The sequence below is a fragment of the Cebus imitator genome, unplaced genomic scaffold (genome assembly GCF_001604975.1).
Source record: "Cebus imitator isolate Cc_AM_T3 unplaced genomic scaffold, Cebus_imitator-1.0 Scaffold24, whole genome shotgun sequence".
Classification (NCBI taxonomy): Eukaryota; Metazoa; Chordata; class Mammalia; order Primates; family Cebidae; genus Cebus; species Cebus imitator.
In genome coordinates, this window is record NW_016107339.1 from 12012269 (window position 1) to 12030120 (window position 17852).

Genomic DNA, 17852 nt, shown 5'->3' on the forward strand with positions numbered 1-17852 from the left:
AATTTTTGAGTTGGAGTTTCACGCTTGTCACCCAGGCTAGAGTGCAATGGTGCAATCTTGGCTCATTGCAACCTCCGCCTCCAAGGTTCAAGTGATTCTGCTCCCTCAGTCTCCTGAGTAGCTGAAACTACAGGTTCCTGCCACCATGCCTGGCTCATTTTTGCATTTTTAGTAGAGACGGGGTTTCACCTCATTGGCCAGGCTGATCTCGAACTCCTGACATCAGGTGATCTACCACCTTGGCCTCCCAAAGTGCTAGGATTACAGGCGTGAGCCACCGCACCTGGCGCTTTTATGGTTTATTGAGTGCCTCCAGAGCTGGAGGACACGAGGATGAGTGAGTCATTAGCCAAAGTGGACAGACAAGTCCAGGCACTAAGCACAGCAGCATTATAAGGCGGCAGTCACAACTCCAGTAGGGCGGCGCAATGTGGCCTCAGGCCCACCCTGGCCTTCTCCTTCCTGAAATGGCAGCTGCACGAAGGGGGAAGGCAGAGCTGGAGTGTCCCCCGGCTATACTTGGAGGCACTCCAACAGACATGAAGCCTCAACACAGGAAGAAACCAGGCCTCCAATGTAGCTCTGGGCAGCTGTCAGCAGAGAGCTGTCCGAGAAGAGAGGCCCACCTGTCATCTCATCCCACCTGTCCTTAATGACCAGGCCAAGGGTCCTGAGAAGTCATCACACTGCTTGGGCATCAGTTTACTCATTTGCAAATTGGAGTTGCTCCACCTGCCCTGCCTAGCTCACAAGGGTGTTCTGTGCTAGGAGGAAAGACAGTAAATCCAGCTGGGCGTGTGACTCACGTCTATTATCCCATCACTTTAAGAGGCTGAGGCAGGCAGATCACCTGAGGTCAGGAGTTTAAAACCAACCTGGCCAACACGTTGAAACTTCCTGTCTCTACTAAAAATACAAAAATTAGCCAGGCGTGGTGGTGCGTGCCTGTAATTCCAGCTACTCTAGAGGCTGAGATAGGAGAATTGCTTGAACCCGGGAAGCGGAGGTTTCGGTAAGCTGAGATCGAGCCACTGCACTCTAACCTGGGCAACAGTGAAACTCTGTTTCAAAAAAAAAAAAAGAAAGTAACATCCTTACTGGGTCTCTGGCCCTGAGACTGGCTCTCTCCACACAACCCTCTCACCAGTGTGACCACCAGCCTGCGCATAGTGAGCCCTCAAGATTTGTGGCTAGAAGTCCTGAGGAATAGACCGGAGTTGAGTGTGTGGGCAGCCACAAGGTCCAAGTTCTCAAACCCCATCACTTACTCCTTGCAAGGCGTGGCGGGCCCAGCTCTGACAGAAGCCTAGGGTGAGGGGTCTCCCTCCTCTCCAGACTCACAGCCTGAGAGTACTAGGAGACCCAGCTCAGCTTCTGGGCCCATGCATTTCTTTCATTCCTTTCCTTCCATCCTTGATTCCCCATCTGGAGACAAGGGATCAAAGTTCCCATATGCCGTCTGACCTCTGCACCAGACCTGCCCTCATCGAGCCTTCCCTGGAAGGGCCTGAGGAAACCTGTGGCTGGAGCAAACCAAGCAACTCACCCATATCCGTACCATTGGCTGACTCTGGCTAATAGGGCCTGGCTCCCAGAACCTCACATCTGCCCCTAAGGGTTCCTCTGGCAAGAACAGGGTGACCTAGGTCATACCTTATCCCCATTACCACCTGATGACCCAGGAGGGCTTTAGCCTAGTTCAGCTGCCATAACCTTGACATTCCTGGGTGGTTTCCATAATCTGCCAGTCAGTTTTCCCAATCGTGTGTGATTTTTGGGGGGTAGAGGAGGGTCTGCTACAAAACTATATATATAAATAAAAAATAATGTATATGTATATACACACATACACATTTGAGGTAACTGTAGATTCACATACAGTTATAAGAAATAGTACAGAGAGGCCTGGTGCTGTGGCTCACACCTGCAATCCCAGCACTTTGGGAGGCTGAGGCAGGGAGATCACCTGAGGTCAGGAGTTTGAGACTAGCCTGATCAACATGGTGAAACTCCATCTCTACTAAAAATACAAAAATTACCCAGGGATGCTGCCAGGCACCTGTAGTCCCAGCTACTTGGGAGGCTGAGGCAGGAGAATCGCTTGAATCCTGGAGGCAGAAGTTGTAGTGAGCCAGGATAAAGCCACTGCACTCCAGCCTGGCCAACTGAGTGAGACTCCATCTCAAATGAATGAATGAATGAGCTTGTGTACACTTTGCTTAAACTCCCCCAATGATAACATTTTACAAAACTGTAACAATCACAACCAGGATATTGACACTGGTAAACTCCACTGGCCTTATGCAGATTTTCCCAGTAAGTATGTGTCATTTCAATGATAAGACCACAAAAGCTTTGACCAAAGTTTACCGACCTAGCAAGTTGCCTGTGACCCGTGGGGAGCTCACCCCGCTGCTTCGTGTGTCTCTAAAACTGAAAACAGGTGAACAGGAGGAATTTAACCTTTCGGGGCATAATGTGGTAGGCGCCGTACTCATGTCATCATTTAATCCTCACAACAGGCCGAGCGCGGTGGCTCACGCCTATAATCCCAGCACTTTGGGAGGCTGAGACAGGCAGATCACTTGAGGTCAAAGATCAAGACCAGCCTGGCCAACATACCGAAACTACTAAAAATACAAAAAAATTAGACAGGCGTGGTGGTGTCCGCCTGTAGTCCCAGCTACCCGGGAAGCTGAGGCAGGAGAATTGCTTGAACCCAGGAGGCGGAGGTTGCTGTGAGCCGAGATCGCGCCATTGCACTCCAGCCTAGGCAACAGAGCGAGACTCCATCTCAAAAAAAAAAAAAAAGTAATAATAATAATAATCCTCGCAGCCTGTTTTACAGACGTTAAGAAAGGCGCAGAGAGGGTGGGCGTCCCCAGGCCCTCGGTAGCCCAGAGCATAGCCCGAAGGCCAGGCAACAAACTCAGATGGAGGCCGAGTGGGCCCGGAGCAGGGTCCTGCACAAAGGGCCTGGGCTCAGCGTTAGAGCGCGGCGCGACCCTACTCAGGCTGCAACGAGAGGGGTGAGATGGGCGCAGGGGATCGCCCAGAAACTGCTTGCGCCCCGCCCCGCCCCGTGCTCTCCTCCCCAGCTGCGCAGCCCTCGGCTGCCCCCTGCCGCCGCGGGGCGGACGCAGTAAGCCCCACTGTACCCACCTTCGCACCGCCCACCCCCGCCTCCGGATTGGCGGCTCCAGAAATCTCCAGGCCACCCGCCTTCCGCTACCGGATTGGCTGTGCCTGGGTGCTGAGGCCCAGCCCATTTCCCCGGGTCCTTTGATCACGCGCCTGACGGCTTTTCCGGGGCTCGGGAGCCAACCGAGGGCGTTCCTGTCGGGGCTGCAGCGGCGGGAGGTAAGGCATGGCCAGGCCGGCTGGGCTGCAGAGCGCCGGCACGGGTCCACGCCTCGGGGTGTCGGGCTTCCAGGATGTTAGGGCGCGGGGCAGCCCCTCCGCGTTCCCCAACACCCCCCCACCACCGGCCTGAGCCTCCCAGCGCCGTGAGAACTACCTCCTGTCCGCTGTTGCTGGCCAGCATCCTAGCAGCGGCCTGACGCCCTCCCCACCCTGGCATGCCCCCTTGACCTGGGACGATGAGCATACGACTGGGTAAGGGCAAGCTCGATGCCCCGTGCCCCACGGACACGGGGGTAGGTCCCTCATACCGTGCCCTCTGATAGAGACTCAAGCGAACCTGGGTCCCGGACCTTGGGCCATCAGCGCGCAAACCGCCCCAGGAGGATCTCTTTGCTTCTGTCATGGGGACTGACCCTCTCCACCTCCGCCTGTCAGCTCAGGCCAGGAGGGGAGGGACCTGGGCGGAGCCCCGGGTGGAGACAGGAGGAAGGTGACATCATCTCGAAGATACAATCCAGCTTTACCCACTCGTGTCCACCCTGACACACGAGACCGATGGGGGAGAGAGTGTTCCAGCTGTATGTCCGAGGTGACACCAGGGACAAGGGCATAGAACCCAGGCATGGGACCCATCACCTGAAGTGGGATTGGACCAGGATGGAAGCGGGCTTCTTCAGATGCTCCCACCTTACTCCCGGCTGCAGTGCAGGTCCCTCCTGTGTGGCCCTCATTTATACATTTTGCTCCACTGGACAGGTGCTGGCAGCCCAATGCCTAAAAGGGCTGGGACAGGCGCCTGAAACCTGCACTTAATCTCTCCCCAGAAGTTGAGAATTTGAAATGTTTGGCCAACATCTGAGCTGGGCACCACCCTGATTTAGGGATAGGAGCTGGGCAGGACTCAGCCCTGGATCCAGGACTTCCCCTGATCCCCTTTCCTACCAGGATTTGCCAAGACTCGCTGGAGGGTTACACCCAGTACATCTACCTGGAGGATCCCTCCTCCCAGGATTTGACCTGGGACCCGTTGTCTGAGATCTCCAGCTCTGGGGGAGGGATCCAGGGTCTGGATGTCACCCTGGGTGCAACTGCTAACCTCTCTTCCTCCTCCCCAGGGAGCCCAGTGGAGGCGCCCTCCCGAGGCACCACTGCCCATGCTGACCACCGAGCCCTCCAGCTGCCGATGTCATGAGTAACACCACTGTGCCCAATACCCCCCAGGCCAACAGCGACTCCATGGTGGGCTATGTGTTGGGGCCCTTCTTCCTCATCACCCTGGTCGGGGTGGTGGTGGCTGTGGTAAGGAGCCCTCATGTACACACACAGACACCCACAGCTTTGCTAAGGCAGGGGCTGCACAGAGGCCCCACTGTCCTGTTGAGGGAGTGAAGGGTGTGGAGGTGGAGGTGAGCCTCTCTCTGCTTGTGGGCCTTCCTGGGCTCAGCAGCCCCCACAATGCTCTGTCTCTGTTGCAGGTAATGTATATACAGAAGAAAAAACGGTGAGTGTCCCTGTCCCCACGCCCGCCCTAATCCCACAACCATTCTGAAATTCCTGCTCATAGCCTCTGAATTCTCTGTAAGATGTCCTTCAGCCATCCTGATACAAGCCTGAAATTTGTTTTCCCTGTCCCAGCGTCAGCTTACTAGGGAGAGCTCCTTTGTAGAATCAGGGTTGTATTCTTAGAGCTAAAGTGTGTCCCAAAAGGCATCCATTGGAAGTGCCCCTGCCTGGGAGAGGGAGGAGGCTAGGCAGCCAGGTGTTTGATGAAGGTTGGGGGGTCTCCTAGGCTGAGTCCCCCTCCCCTGCTCCCCAGGGTGGACCGGCTGCGCCATCACCTGCTTCCCATGTACAGCTATGACCCAGCCGAGGAGCTGCATGAGGCTGAGCAGGAGCTGCTCTGTGACATGGGAGATCCCAAGGTAAGCACAGGGGGAGAATGAGGCAAGTGGGGCGGTCAGCTGTGTTCCCAGCCACTTTTCCACATTGAAACCAGAGCCTGGTTCTGCTTACTTGGGCTGTAACTGAGTGCCGCAGACTCCCAGGGGATACAACCCAGCCTTGCGGTGTGGTCTCCCCTCCACAGGTGGTACATGGCTGGCAGAGTGGCTACCAGCACAAGCGGATGCCACTGCTGGATGTCAAGACGTGACCTGACCTCCTTGCCCCACCCTTCAGAGCCTGGAGCCCTGGACCACCTGGCGCCGTTGTGGGACTCTTCCCCTGCCCACCTGCAGTCACTCAGCTCCTGCTGCTGGGTACCGGGCCTCCACTTCTCCCTCTGCCCACATTCAGTGGCACCCACTTCCCAGGCCCTCACCATCACCTCACTGTCCCCAGGCCTTCTGCCCTTTGTGGGTGTCAAGCTCACCACCCACCCACAGGCACTCAATGGAAGGAGCTTTTCCTTCTGGGGTGGAGGCAGCTGGGAGACAGCTTTGCTTTCTCCAGCCCTCCTGGGCTTGGCTTGGGCATAAATACCCAGGGCTTTGGAGTTGTTTCCATGGTGATGGGGCCAGATGTGTAACATTCGGTATATATTTTGTAAATAAAACGTTTTGTGACTAGGAGTTGTTGATTTCATCAAAGGGGGCTTCAAATGACCTTTCCTGGAGGCAATTCCAGTGCTATTTTCCCTCCTTCCTGCAGCCTGAAGGATGGGGGCAAGAGCGAAAGTGTCACCCACCCTACCTGCCCCAGACTGTAGGGGCACACACCACAGGAGACTCCAGTCCAGAAAAGGATATTTTTTATTCAAGTAACTGCAAATAGGAAACCAGAGGGGGAGCCCCAGGCTGGGACAAATCATGGCTACCCCTCCCCGACAGAACAGGGGGAGGAGGTGGCCCTACACCCTTTGTGGTCAGTTCGGGCCCCCTTGCTCACTCTGCTGCAGCATCCAAGGGGCAGGGCCCCACCTTCCCTGGGACTGGGGTAGTCGGTCACCCAGCCTGCCATGCCCCAGCCCCGCTTCCCCATGAAGAGTATCTTGGGGTAGGGTATCGTGGGCAGAACAGGAGGCATTGAGGATGAACATTTGGCGCTGATAGCAGCAGCAATGATGGATGTCAAAGAATGGAACATTGAACAAAAAACAACACAACTGTCCAGAGGTAGTTTGTGAACAGAGGAAAAATGGAACCAGAACCTTGGGGGACAGGGAGGAGCAGGAGGGTTGGGAGTGGGCAGGGTGAGCTCCTTGTTATTGGTGCCCCATCTGAGGAGGGGGAAATGGCCGAGTGGCAGAAGCAAAGTAGGGTGGGGGGAACAGCTCCAACCCATCTCAGGTGGTAGCCACAGGGCTCACAGGCCTCACCTGGACAATAAATGACTGCCATCTCCATCACCACAATATATACTCAGATCCCAGGCAGAGGGCCAGGGGGCTGGGACCACAGTGAAAAGGGTGTAGGGGACTCATACCCCTCCTGCCTTCCTGTAGCCAAAGGGGGCTGTCCAACCTAGTGGAGGGACTAGGAAAGGTGGGGAAGGACGAAAGGTGTGAGCCCTATGTGGTGACAAAGAGTTTGGCGGGGGAAATTCTGGGGGCCAGCACCCCCCTCCATTGGCCACACCTGCTGCTGCCAGGGCAGTGGAGTAGGGCGTGCCAGGATGAGATGGGGCTTGGGCCCCTTTTAAGGCCAGGGGAACCCTCCCAGGCCCCACTATGGGAAGCCAGAGGGAACAGTAGAGGAGCAGAGAGGGCGCCCCCAAACCAAAAGCCCAGAGAGCAATGTCCCCATCACCAAGGGAGTGGGGAAGCAGCAGGTGCAGGGTGCGGCTAAGTGGGATGTTAGCCTTGTCCAGGAGGGCATGTGTGTATGCACGGGTGGGCGGGGGAGCTGGGAACTGAGGCCAGGGGAAAACTGCTCCCCACTCAGCCCATGGGAGCCCTGCAGCGGCTGGTGTGCTGTGTAGTGTGGTGGTGAGGGCACAGGTGGAAGATGGGGGTGGCGGCCGGAGGCGGTGGTGATGGTGGGCCTGGGGAAGGGGCGGGGGCGGTGGGAGCGGAGCAAAGCTGTCCAGTCCCAGAAGGAAGCTGCTCCTCCAGTGAGGAGCAGGCGGCACGCACGGTCACTGCTCCTCCTCCGAGGACTCCTGCGAGATGCCCTCCTCTTCCTCCTTCTCCTGTGAGGTGGGCAGTTGTTGGTGTGAGCTCTGGCCTGGCCACCCTCCTTCTCCACCCCCAGAGGCTGGCCCCCACCCGCTCCCTGCACTCCCTGGCTCTCCCGAAGAGGGATGAGTCAGGGCTGAGTGTGTGGGTGACTCAGCAACCTCCACGGCCCGGCTTCATTCATAAAAATAATTTAAAAGGAGGAAAAAACCCCACACACATGCTGCTCTCACCCAGAGCCAGAAGCCAAGCCCCCTTGGCCCCCAGGCCCACGGAGGGCAGAGCTCAGGGCAGCACTGAGCTCCAGGATGTGACTGGCTCCCTAGGGGAGAAGAGGAGGTGGGGAGGAAATACGAAGGGATGGATGGAAGGTACATGAGATCTGGTGGGTGCTGGGAAACCAGGTCCTTGGCCCACAGGGACAGGTGCTACGCTGTGGCGCCCTGGCCCTCCGGGGTGGCCGAGGGCTGACCCCAGGTCGGGGTGGGGAGGAAGGGGAAGTGTGTGCCGCCGGGGCCACTCACTGGGCGGGAATGTCGGGACACCACACGGGGCTACAGCCCCCGTGCCAGGCACAAACTCCAAAACAGCTTGTTTCCTGTTACTCACTCCTGGGGCCTGGCCAGCAGCGCCCCCTAACCCCCCCACCCCAGCGGCAGCTCAGCTCGAGGAATGACAGCTTCAGGGAGTTGAGAGGGCAGGCTGTGGATAGGAGAGAACCAGGAGCTGAAAGGCTGGGGTGACCCTAACTGCAGTGGCCCCCTAGAGGCAGCCTCCTTACTCAGCCCACTGAGCCTTTCTGCCAGCTGTTTGGGGGCCCAGAAGTGGATGGTGCCCCACTGTGCCGTGTGATGGATCACACCAGACCTCCACTGCCGACCCCTCCCAGGGCCCAGCTCCTTCACTGTTTCTTTCTCAAGAGGATCATAGGAAGGATAAACCTTCCCCCTATGGCTTCCTTTCCTCATCTCTAATTGAGGGAGACACAGACTAGATGACTTCCAAGATCTTCCCTAGAAGTTCTAAGTATTCTAGGAGCAGGAGAGGGAAAGACCCCACACACACAACCAGGGCAGGTCAGGGGGATGTGGTCTGGTTTGTACCTGGGACCCCTCACTTCTCATGGGCACAGACCTTTAAAGGCGCAGGCCAGGCACCTTCCCCTCTCCGGACTTCTGTAAAATCTGATATCACAGCAAGTCAGGGAGAGCCTTTCCATAAGGGGTGCATAGTATCAGATGCTGTGTGTTCTTAACACCCTCCCCCAAAAGAGCCCAGGAGGCCAGCAGCAATCTGCTTCTTCACCTACCAGTTTTTTGGGTCTGCCCCTTGGTTTCCTTCCTGGAGTTGTGGTGGTTTTCTAGACGGTTAGAGAAAATATCTCCTAAGTCCAAACTGCTCAATAGTGCTCACCGGATGCCTGATGGTGAGGGAGGGGCAGACCCACCTGCCTGTTCAGGGCGGCCCAACACTCTCACCCAGCAGGCCCACCCGAGTCCAGCTGGCGATGACTGGCCAGCCACATTTGCCCCCTCAACATACACACACGCCCCCTACTCCCGCCTCCACCCATGACTCAGAGGATATGAGTCGTGTCTTAGAAAAAATAAAATAAAAAACAAAACAACTTTTCTGAAAGGCTGATGCCACTGTGAATCTGGCCTTTGCTGCTTGTCCCCACCCCTTCAGGCTCCAGGGGACCCCAAGGGGAGAAGCTAACATTCTCAGCCCAGGTGCTGGCAGGGACCCTCCACTCTCCCCACTCTGCCTTTCTCTAGATCAGGAAAGCCATGGACCTCTGACCTGATCTCCCCATTGTCTGGGCAGGACCAACCTCACAGAAGTGAGCCCTCAGTCATCGCCCCACTTTCCCCAATTAGCAAAGGCCCACTGCCAGCCCTGTGCCAGGGAAGGGGGTGCACAACTGCATCTGCCCCTTGGTTTCCTTCCTGGAGTTATGGTGGTTTTCTAGACCGTTAGAGAAAATATCTCCTAAGTCCAAACTGCTCAACAGTGCTCACCGGATGCCTGGTGGTGAGGGAGAGGCAGACCCACCTGCCTGTTCAGGGTGGTCCAGCATGACTGAGCCCTTCCCCCAGACCTCCCCACAGCCGTGGCCATGAGCAAACAAGAGGATCCTCTGCTAGTTACCCACCCAGGGGCAGCCCCATCTCAAGCCTCACCCGGGTCTTAGCAGCGCCCTTGTTTTTGCTTCCCTTTGGTCGGCCCCGAGGTCTCTTAGGTGTTGGCACTTCGCTGGGTTCCTTCTGTAAAGACAGAGGGGGTAGTCAGGAACAGTCACCACTTGTTTCAACCCCCTCAGAAGACAGAGCCCTCTGCCTCCTCAACAAGGTTAAATCAGCAAGAACCAAGAACCACCCCGACCTAGGAATCCCTTCAGGATCCAAAGCCCCAGTTTGATCGTCTTTACCAAGCGCCTCCTACTCCTTCCCTTGCTTCCCTGCAGGTTTCTAAGACACAAAATGACAAGAGCCCAGAAGGCCCCTAAGAAAGGCATTCTGGGGACAGAAACACTGGTAGGTGGTTTTGCCCAAGTCTCAGTTTTGACACTGATCTTGGGCAGGACACTTAATGCTGGAGCCTCAGTTTCTTCATCTATAAATGGTGAAGACTTCCTGGGATTACATCGGTAATGTATGGTTATCTAGTACTGGGCCATGATCACTGCCCACCCTCTCAGATGACCTATGCTGGACACATACTCCCTGCCTGCACCTGCAAACCTGGACCCCATCCAGGCTGCCCCCAGAGAGGGGGAATTATGCCCGGACCCCAGAGATCTCTGCTGCCATTGTCACTGAAATTTTAATAAGCCCTAGATAGAATAAAAAGCTGCTGCATAATGCATAGAAGGTGTGCAGTGAAGGCGTGCCAGCTACTGTTTCCTAGGGGGCTGCCCATAACCAGGGTCCAGTAACCCAGCACCCCTCCTGACAGCTCCCACTGACCAGGGCTAACAGGCAGGGGAAGAAGGGAGGCTGAGGGAGCTAGGCTAAGGGGATGAATGCCCCCACCACAGGCTCTGAAGGTGGCTGCCGAATTCTGACACAGCAGACTCCTCACAGCTCATGTCTCCCTAGGCCCAGGTCAGCACAGACCACTCTCCACCTTACAGACAGGAAAAACCTGCAGGTGAACAACCTACCTCGGGTTTAAGGCGCAGGAGTCAACCTCGACTCCTCTCACCTTTTCCCCAGGGAAGGGAAGTAACTGAGCTTTACCAACAGCCACCCCTCACTTGGGTGACAACTGCCTCTGTAAGAGGCCAATACGTAGTCCCCCATTCCCAAGTGGCCATGCTCTCTAGGGTGCCCCACAGTGCCAGGCTGGCAGCCTCATCCTTTCATGGGACCTTGTGGGGAGAGCAGCACCAGGGTTCTCAGGGGCACTGCCACCAGCTCCCCAACATTTTTCACTTCTTGGGCTTCAGTTTCCATTTAGAGCCAGAGGCAGTGCCCATTCCTGAACTACTCATAACATGGCCTGTGCATGAACAGGCGCTGGCCCACACAGGCACCTGTTTCTTGCCTGGGATGAGGAAGTACAGGAACTGACCATAAGTATTTAGAAACTTAACAGTAAATTGACGAGAGCCATTTTACATGCACCGAATCTAATGATTAAAAATCCTGGGCGTCTATGTGTATGTTTTCATTTTTGTTCATTCATCTGTACTGTATTTTAAAAACACTGGTCCACGGTAGACTGGAAATTAAGAAAAACGTGGATGTTTTAAGTAAGCACTGGCTACGCGACCTCTGGGGTGCTTTAGGTTTGGACTTCCTGCCATTGGCTTCAGAATTCTTCTTGAATTTCCCGGCCCCCGGTTCTCTCCCGGGGTCTCGAGAGCTCTGACCAGAGTTGCAAGCAGGGCATGAATACACATAGAAGGAGGACACACCTACACACTTACGACGCAGAATCATTCTGCACCCTCCAAGCGTGTTCTCGCCTGCTGAAAGAAACGCCAGGCACCTCCCTAGCCCCAAAGGATAAAGCAAGCGAAGCAAAGGTTTGGACACCCACCTGACTCCCTACCAGCGCTGTCCCGGGACTCACCGGAGGCTGCTTGCGTGGCCTGCCCCGGCCCCGCTTCTCAGTGCCGTCTTTTTCCTGCTTGGAGGCCAAGGGCTGGCTGGACTTCGAGCTCGATTCACTCATCTTCCCTTCTCTAAGGAGCAGGTGGAAGAGTGATGGCTGGGATGCTGAGAGAGGGAAAAGTGCTTTTAGACAAACATCTCACTCCAGCCCCTTTCTATCCCCTCATCCATACCTTCAAGGCACACTGCAGAAAATTACGCTTCCAGGTCTCCTACTCTGCCCGGGATGGAGGGGTCTGCCCAGCCCTAGATGCTGCCAAGGGTGGGGCAGGGCAGTTGGCCCTAATCAGCTTCTTATCTATCTACTGTTCAGAAGGGCTCTTTGTTGTCCTGCCTTAACACTGCCCCCACAGATGGGGGGGGGGGACTCAGGAGGTACATCCAGCCCAGACCTAGCTACATGGGTGAGGCCGCCATGGGGCAAAGGTGTGGGGAGGTGGGGTCTGACATATTGCCAGCATCCCCTCCCTCTGTAGCCAGCCACTGCTATTTCTCTTTAACAGAAAACCCAACCCAGGCAGCTTAGTGGGGACTAGGAAGAAAGTAGAAAGAATAAGACCTTGAGATTTGGCAGCTATGGACATCGACGCCCTGCCCACCTCACTGATGATATTGCCTATCTGGCAAGGTCCAAGCCTCAGGACCAAAAAAACCCAATCACATAGCCAGGGGTGGTACCCACCCACTAGCTCTCTTCTCTGTTCTCACATAGGGTAAATCCCCGGGATTCAAAGACTGGTATAATTGAGGGAACGAGAAGGGATGTTGAAGCTGCAGTGGATGAGGTGAGGAAGGAAAGGGAGCCCAAAGCCAAGCATCTTCCTCTTTCCCTTTCCCCTTCCTCTGCCCAACTTGAGTCAAATGGGACTTCGTCAGATGGGCAGGGAATTCTCCAACTGAAATGCACCCATCTAACAAGACCCTAGCTGGCCCCCTGGCAAGACTCATCCTAAAAGCTTCCTGGTCATTTTCTAGCATCTTCCTTCTTCCCAAGGGGTTTAATTAACCCCATTAATTTTGAGTTTTTCTAAAGCTTCCCATTAGAAGGAGGTCCTGCACCCTGTATTTGGGAAGACACTGTACTCCAGGCTTAAAAAGGACAGTCCTTTACATCTCCATCCTAGTCCTTCCAATCCCAGGTTATAGATGGACAAGACCCCGGAGGCCTACACTACACATTTTTCCAGTAACCAATCCCTGCCTGCCCATGGTAAGGGGTGGGCCCAAGCGGCTCTACTTCTGAAAGCTTCTCAATCTGTAAGATCAAGGTAATTATAAGGTACCTGCCTCAACTACCTCCTGACTGCTTCAAGATCAAACTAGGTAATAGTTTAGAAAAACTTAAAATAATAGAAAGAAATCTTTGCTCTAACCAAAATAAGAACTAGACCCCAGGTGAGGTGACTCACGGCTGTAATCCCAGCACTTTGGGAGACCAAGGTAGGAGGACTGCTTGAGGCCAAGAGTTCGAGACCAGCCTGGGCAATTAGGTGGGACCCCTTGTCTAAAAAAAAAAAAAAAAAAAAGGAAGAAAAAGTTTTTACCCCAATGAGAGGAAAAAACATTTTTGCAAACTTGTGATTTCTGGAGGGCCCAGGACCTCCCTCCAGACAGCAGGACTTTGGTAATTATTCTATCTTATAATGTTTCAGACTTAGATATCCTTTTAAACAAGGTAGTTGGTGACTTATACTGCTCCGTCATTAGTGGCTTGGCCTGCTCTGTAATTACAGGCAGTGATTAGAATCTTATATTACACCACAGGTCCCCCTTCAAACTGAACATCAAAATTAATCAACTAAACGAGTGCTGACCTCATATAAGGTCTGCCTGAGGCCCCCTCATCGAGGGGGTTCCAGTTGGGCGAGGCCAGTCCGGAATCCCAGAGAGCCTGGGACCGGTCGGCCTGGGGATCTTGGCGGGTCTCCCTGGAAGCTCTCATACCATCTGGTGCCCCCTCCCACCTCTTACTGCTGAGGACCCTTTAATCCCCCTCAGCCAACCCTCCGAGAGAGAACTAGATGAAGGCCGGAGGCCCTTTCCAGTGTGGCCAAGAAACGCTCGTCTCTTCCACCTGTTCATGAACATCAGAGGCCTGTCTTGGAGGAACTACATTTAGGGCCCAACCCCAATCCCTCACTTTGTAATGAGCCCGCTTGGGCCTCAAGCCTGTCTCCTCCATACACTGTGCACGCCAAGTTTGCTCCTCAAATGCTTAAGGACTCTGCAAGCGAAGGCACTAGGAAATTATCTTGGGGGTTCCCTTATTTTCTTCCCCATCCCCTGTAAAAAGCTATCCCAGAGAAGCCTGATGAGTTGCCGAAGGTCACACAGCAAGTTGGCGAACAGGAAAAAGTAGGTTCCCGGAGACCCTTTCAACCCGACACTTGGCCTACCCGCCTAGCGGCTACAGCCCCCGAGGCATCAGGCTTCAGACTCGGCCCCAGGGTGACTCTGCAAGTGTCGGGCCCGGCCGTTAGAGGCCGGCGGGACCCGGGGCCAGGGTGCGTGGGGAGGGGGAGGAGGGGCGCAGGCCACTCCTGCAGGCGCGGGAAAGCAGCGCACCCCGACCGCATGCAACGCCACGCGGGTGCACCCGGCCCCACTTCCTGCCAGAGGGGGCACCCAAGCCCGCCTTGGGGCAGGAAACCTGGCGCGCGCGCGGGCGAGGGGAAAGGAAGACCCTCCCTCCGTCCCCTCCCCACAAAATAAAGCTCCAGAAGAAAATAAAATAGAAACGGGGAGTCAAAGGGACTAGTTCCAACAGAGCCCAGCAAAGCAGCGAAACCAGTTTGTGGGGGCGGAGGGCAGGCCTGGCCCCTGGGGCTGAAGACGCGCGGGCCAGGCCAGAGGTGGGGTCGGGGTGAAGCCCCAAACCCAGGCCCGCGCTCCGGCCTCATCTGCGGAGGGGGCGCCGGGAGAAAGGCCGAGGGTGTAGGGCCCAATTTCGGGGTTCCTCCCCATATCCCTCACTTCCAGAACTTCCTTGGGCTGCGGGGGTGCTCGACCCCCCACTCTCACGCCGCGCTGCAGTCAGTGTTTCTCCCCGCCCCTCAACCAGGGCCCGTGCTCGGGCTCCGGCGGGAGCGGCCGCCGTGTGAGGTGCGCCGGGCTCCGCCGGGTGCACAACTCGCGCTCGCCGCAGCCGCGCGCCCCCTCCCCCACCGCGCGCCTTTCCCGGGTCCCCGCCCCCCGCAGGGCGCCCGTGGCGCGGGGGAAGGGGTGCGGGCGTCCTCCCCGAGCAGCCGGGCCCCGCCGCCCGCCCCCGCGCCGCGCGGCCCTCCCCCGCCGCCGGCTCGCGCCGCCCCGGCCTGGGAATAAAGCCGGCGGCGCGCGCTGCAGCCCCGGGCGGCTCGCAGGAGGGGCGGCGTGCGGGCGGGGGCGCGGGCGTCCCCCTTCGCCGCCGCCGCCGCGGGCCCCGGGGACGACTCACCGCGAGCTCGGCCGCCGGCCTGCGGTGCGCGCTCCGGGTTGCCGGGAGCGGCGGTGCTGGGCGCTGAGGACCGGCCTGGCTCCGCCGCGGCCGCCGCTGGTAGCAAATGCGGATCTGAAACCGGGAGAGAGAGCAGAGGCGCTCAGAGACCGCCGCCGCCGCGTGCTCGCCGCCCAGGCCCCCGCGGGGTATTTATGTGTCACAGCCCGGCGGGGGGACAAAAATATTCGCCCTCCCCCGAAGGATGGCGAGGGGCAGGAAGCTGGGCACGGCCCGTGCGCGGCCTCAATAAATAAATAATTTAATTAAATTATAGATATAAAAAAAAGAAGCCACCGGAGCGGCCGCGAACTCACGCCTTCTTGGAGCGGCGCCAGAGCCAGAAATAGCCCCGGCTCGGAGTCCCAATTAGAGGAGCGCAGCACCGGCTCAGGGGAGCTTAAAAAGAGCGACCCAGGGGCAGGGGGGACGGGCCCGCCCGCGCCAGCCGTGTCACTCAAGGGGCGGGGCCATGCAAATGAGCCCGGGGATTTAAAAGGGCGGCCGCCCGCCAGCCGCCGCTGCCGCGCGGGTGGGTGCTAACGGCTGGGAGGGGCGTGTGGGAGGCTTGGGTTGCGAACCCGAGTCGACCGCCCACTCCTCGCAGTCCGGGACGGAGGTGGTGTGGGAAGGCACGAACAGAGAAGCCAACGAAGGAGCTTCTCGCGGGGGGTGTTGACGGGTGGGGGCATCCTTCCTCCCTGGTACAGGGTCCCCAGGAGAGTCACCTGCAGGGGCTTCCTGGGCGTGTGGGCCCGGCCCCGGCGGGGCGTGCGGGTGTGGACGGGCGTCCACGCGGGCCGAGGGGGTAGAGAGAAACGCGCTCGTTAAAGAATTCCGCGGCCTACACTCCGCCCCCTCACCGAGATAGAGGGCTGGTAGATTTCCCCTGGGCGGACAGGTGTCAGCCTGTGCCTTTCAGTGTCAACCCGCGTGTGGCTGATTGGTGAGATACAAGTCTTGTGAAATTCAAACGTGAAACTTGTGAAATCCAAAGTGTTTTACTAATGGCCACCAGCAAGCCATGATCAAGGTGGAGCCTTCAAGCGAAACCAACGATTGGCTCATTGGCAGGTACACCCGAGGGAGGCTTCATGCCTTGATGTGACTTGAAGGGTGTCCTGGAGATACGCAGACCCACTTGGGGACACGGGCCTTTCCGCTGGGACTGTAAATAAAAATAAAAGGTGGACCAGAGGTCGCCTGGAAGCGCTTTGAGGGCAGGGGCAGAGCACGCAGGCCATTCCCGCCACGCCTGGCCCGCCTGGCGGCCGGCTTAACAAAGACTTGTTGCACCGAGCGAGAAGAAAGCCAAAGGGGAAGATGGCGGGGAGGGCGGTGGGGGAGGAAAGGGCGCAGGCGGAGAGGCGCGCCCTGCAGGCCGGCCCGGGGCCTTCTTGGGCGCACCTCCCGCGCCCCGTCCCCGAGGCGGCCTTCCACACCTCCTGTGATGCAGGGAATTGAAATGCGCTCCAGTGACACACGGCTGTGACTCATGTTTTTCTCTGTTCCCCTTCTTCCTCCCCGGTCGGCCGAGGCCCTGGCCCAGCCCCCTCCTCAGGGGGCGAGTCGGCAGTGGAGGGGACGCAGGAAAGCCCTGGGCCCGGCGCGGAGGCGGGGTGGGGAGCGGCGGGCTGGGCCTCGCAGTTGCAGGAATGTGGCAGGAATGTTTCCGGTGGGGGTGGGGAGCGGGCGGGGGGTGGACCCAGCTCCCACCCGGGCGGCGGGAAGCGCTCGGGGCCCGGGCAGCACGTGCTCGGCCGGGTGGGGGCGGGGGCGCCTGGGCGGGAAGGCGCCAAGGGCCGGGAGCGCGGGTTCAAAGGGGAGGGTGCGGGCCTGGTGCCGGCCCGGCCTAGGGGTGGGCCCGGAGGCCGCCCTCCGCGCGCCTGCTCCCGCCCCGCGCCCAGGTGAAACGCAGTTCCTGAGAAGTCCCGGGGCCGCCCCTTGAGGGGAGAGGAAGTCACCGAAGGGCGGCCTGAGGGGAGGGGAGGAGAGGGCGGCGGGGCCCGCGAAGGAGGCTGGGGGAAGGGCGGCCTGCCCCTTTGTCTGGCGGGTGGGTGGGGGTGGGGCGGGTGGATCGCGCCGCTCCCTCCATCTTTGTGCCCTGGGCGCCGAGCGGGCGCTTAGTAGGCCGTTGAGTGGAGGTGGCTGGAGGGCGTTCGGTTTCGAGCGCGGGAACCTCTGCGGCGTGGCGTGGAGGCGCGATCCCTCAGCCTTCAGCACCCTGTCCCAGATCACAGGCCCCCCGCCAGCACCCTGGGACCCAGGTGTGGGCTCGGGCTGCCCCCCGGAGCCGCGCGCCCCTCCAATTCGTGCTCTCCAAGGTCGCCGAGGCTGCTAGGCCCGGGCCCGGGCTGGCGGCCTGGCGGCTGGAGAGGTGCGGAGAGGGTCCTGTCGGTCCCCTCCCTCGGATGCAGCTCTCCCTGTCCGTGTGGGACGCGTGGCCGCCCCTGAGACGGAGGTGGGGAGGAGAGAGGGACTTCGCCTCGAGTGGGCTGTGGGAAAACTTGGCCAACTTTTTGGCCATTTCTAGCGAGCCGACTCGGTCTTATTTTTCCTACTCTTATTTTCCCCTCGGCCTGATTTCCTCAGCGACTTGTTTTTTACCTTGTGTTGTGTGTATTTTTGTAAGCCACCTCAAACCCTCTCTGGAAGGAGGCAGGTATAAATAAATTTGTAGGAAAATAAATATAGTAGCTCTTCCCCTCCAGGATTACCCACACCCTTGAAATCCAAATAATTCTACCCACTGACCCCCACCTCCACGCTTTCTGGATTGTAA

The 17852-nt window shown here is 57.9% G+C and overlaps 2 protein-coding genes across 8 annotated transcripts; one reads left to right on the forward strand and one right to left on the reverse strand.

The window, feature by feature from the left end:
* The first annotated feature begins 3233 nt into the window (after positions 1-3233).
* On the forward strand, positions 3234-5933 carry SMIM29 (small integral membrane protein 29). Of its 2 annotated transcripts, none has more exons than XM_017522288.2 (5): positions 3234-3360; positions 4479-4662; positions 4839-4864; positions 5180-5285; positions 5450-5933. In XM_017522288.2, exons 2-5 carry the CDS (start codon positions 4552-4554, stop codon positions 5513-5515), a joined length of 309 nt encoding a protein of 102 aa, XP_017377777.2. In that variant the 5' UTR covers positions 3234-3360; positions 4479-4551; the 3' UTR covers positions 5516-5933. The 2 variants fall into 2 exon arrangements, with proteins under 2 accessions (XP_017377777.2, XP_037592336.1); XM_037736408.1 differs by having other exon boundaries at positions 3246-3360; positions 4479-4602.
* A 162-nt stretch (positions 5934-6095) lies between these two features.
* On the reverse strand, positions 6096-15599 carry HMGA1 (high mobility group AT-hook 1). 6 transcript variants are annotated; one of them, XM_017522294.2, is made up of 6 exons: positions 15388-15599; positions 15032-15145; positions 11525-11703; positions 9661-9744; positions 8787-8837; positions 6096-7491 (listed from the first exon to the last, which is right to left on the reverse strand). In XM_017522294.2, the coding sequence occupies exons 3-6, from the start codon at positions 11657-11659 to the stop codon at positions 7438-7440; spliced, it is 324 nt and encodes a 107-aa protein (XP_017377783.1). In that variant the 5' UTR covers positions 11660-11703; positions 15032-15145; positions 15388-15599; the 3' UTR covers positions 6096-7437. The 6 variants fall into 6 exon arrangements, with proteins under 6 accessions (XP_017377783.1, XP_017377785.1, XP_037592334.1 ...); XM_017522296.2 differs by having other exon boundaries at positions 11558-11703; positions 15388-15545; XM_037736406.1 differs by lacking the exon at positions 8787-8837.
* Positions 15600-17852: the final 2253 nt, after the last annotated feature.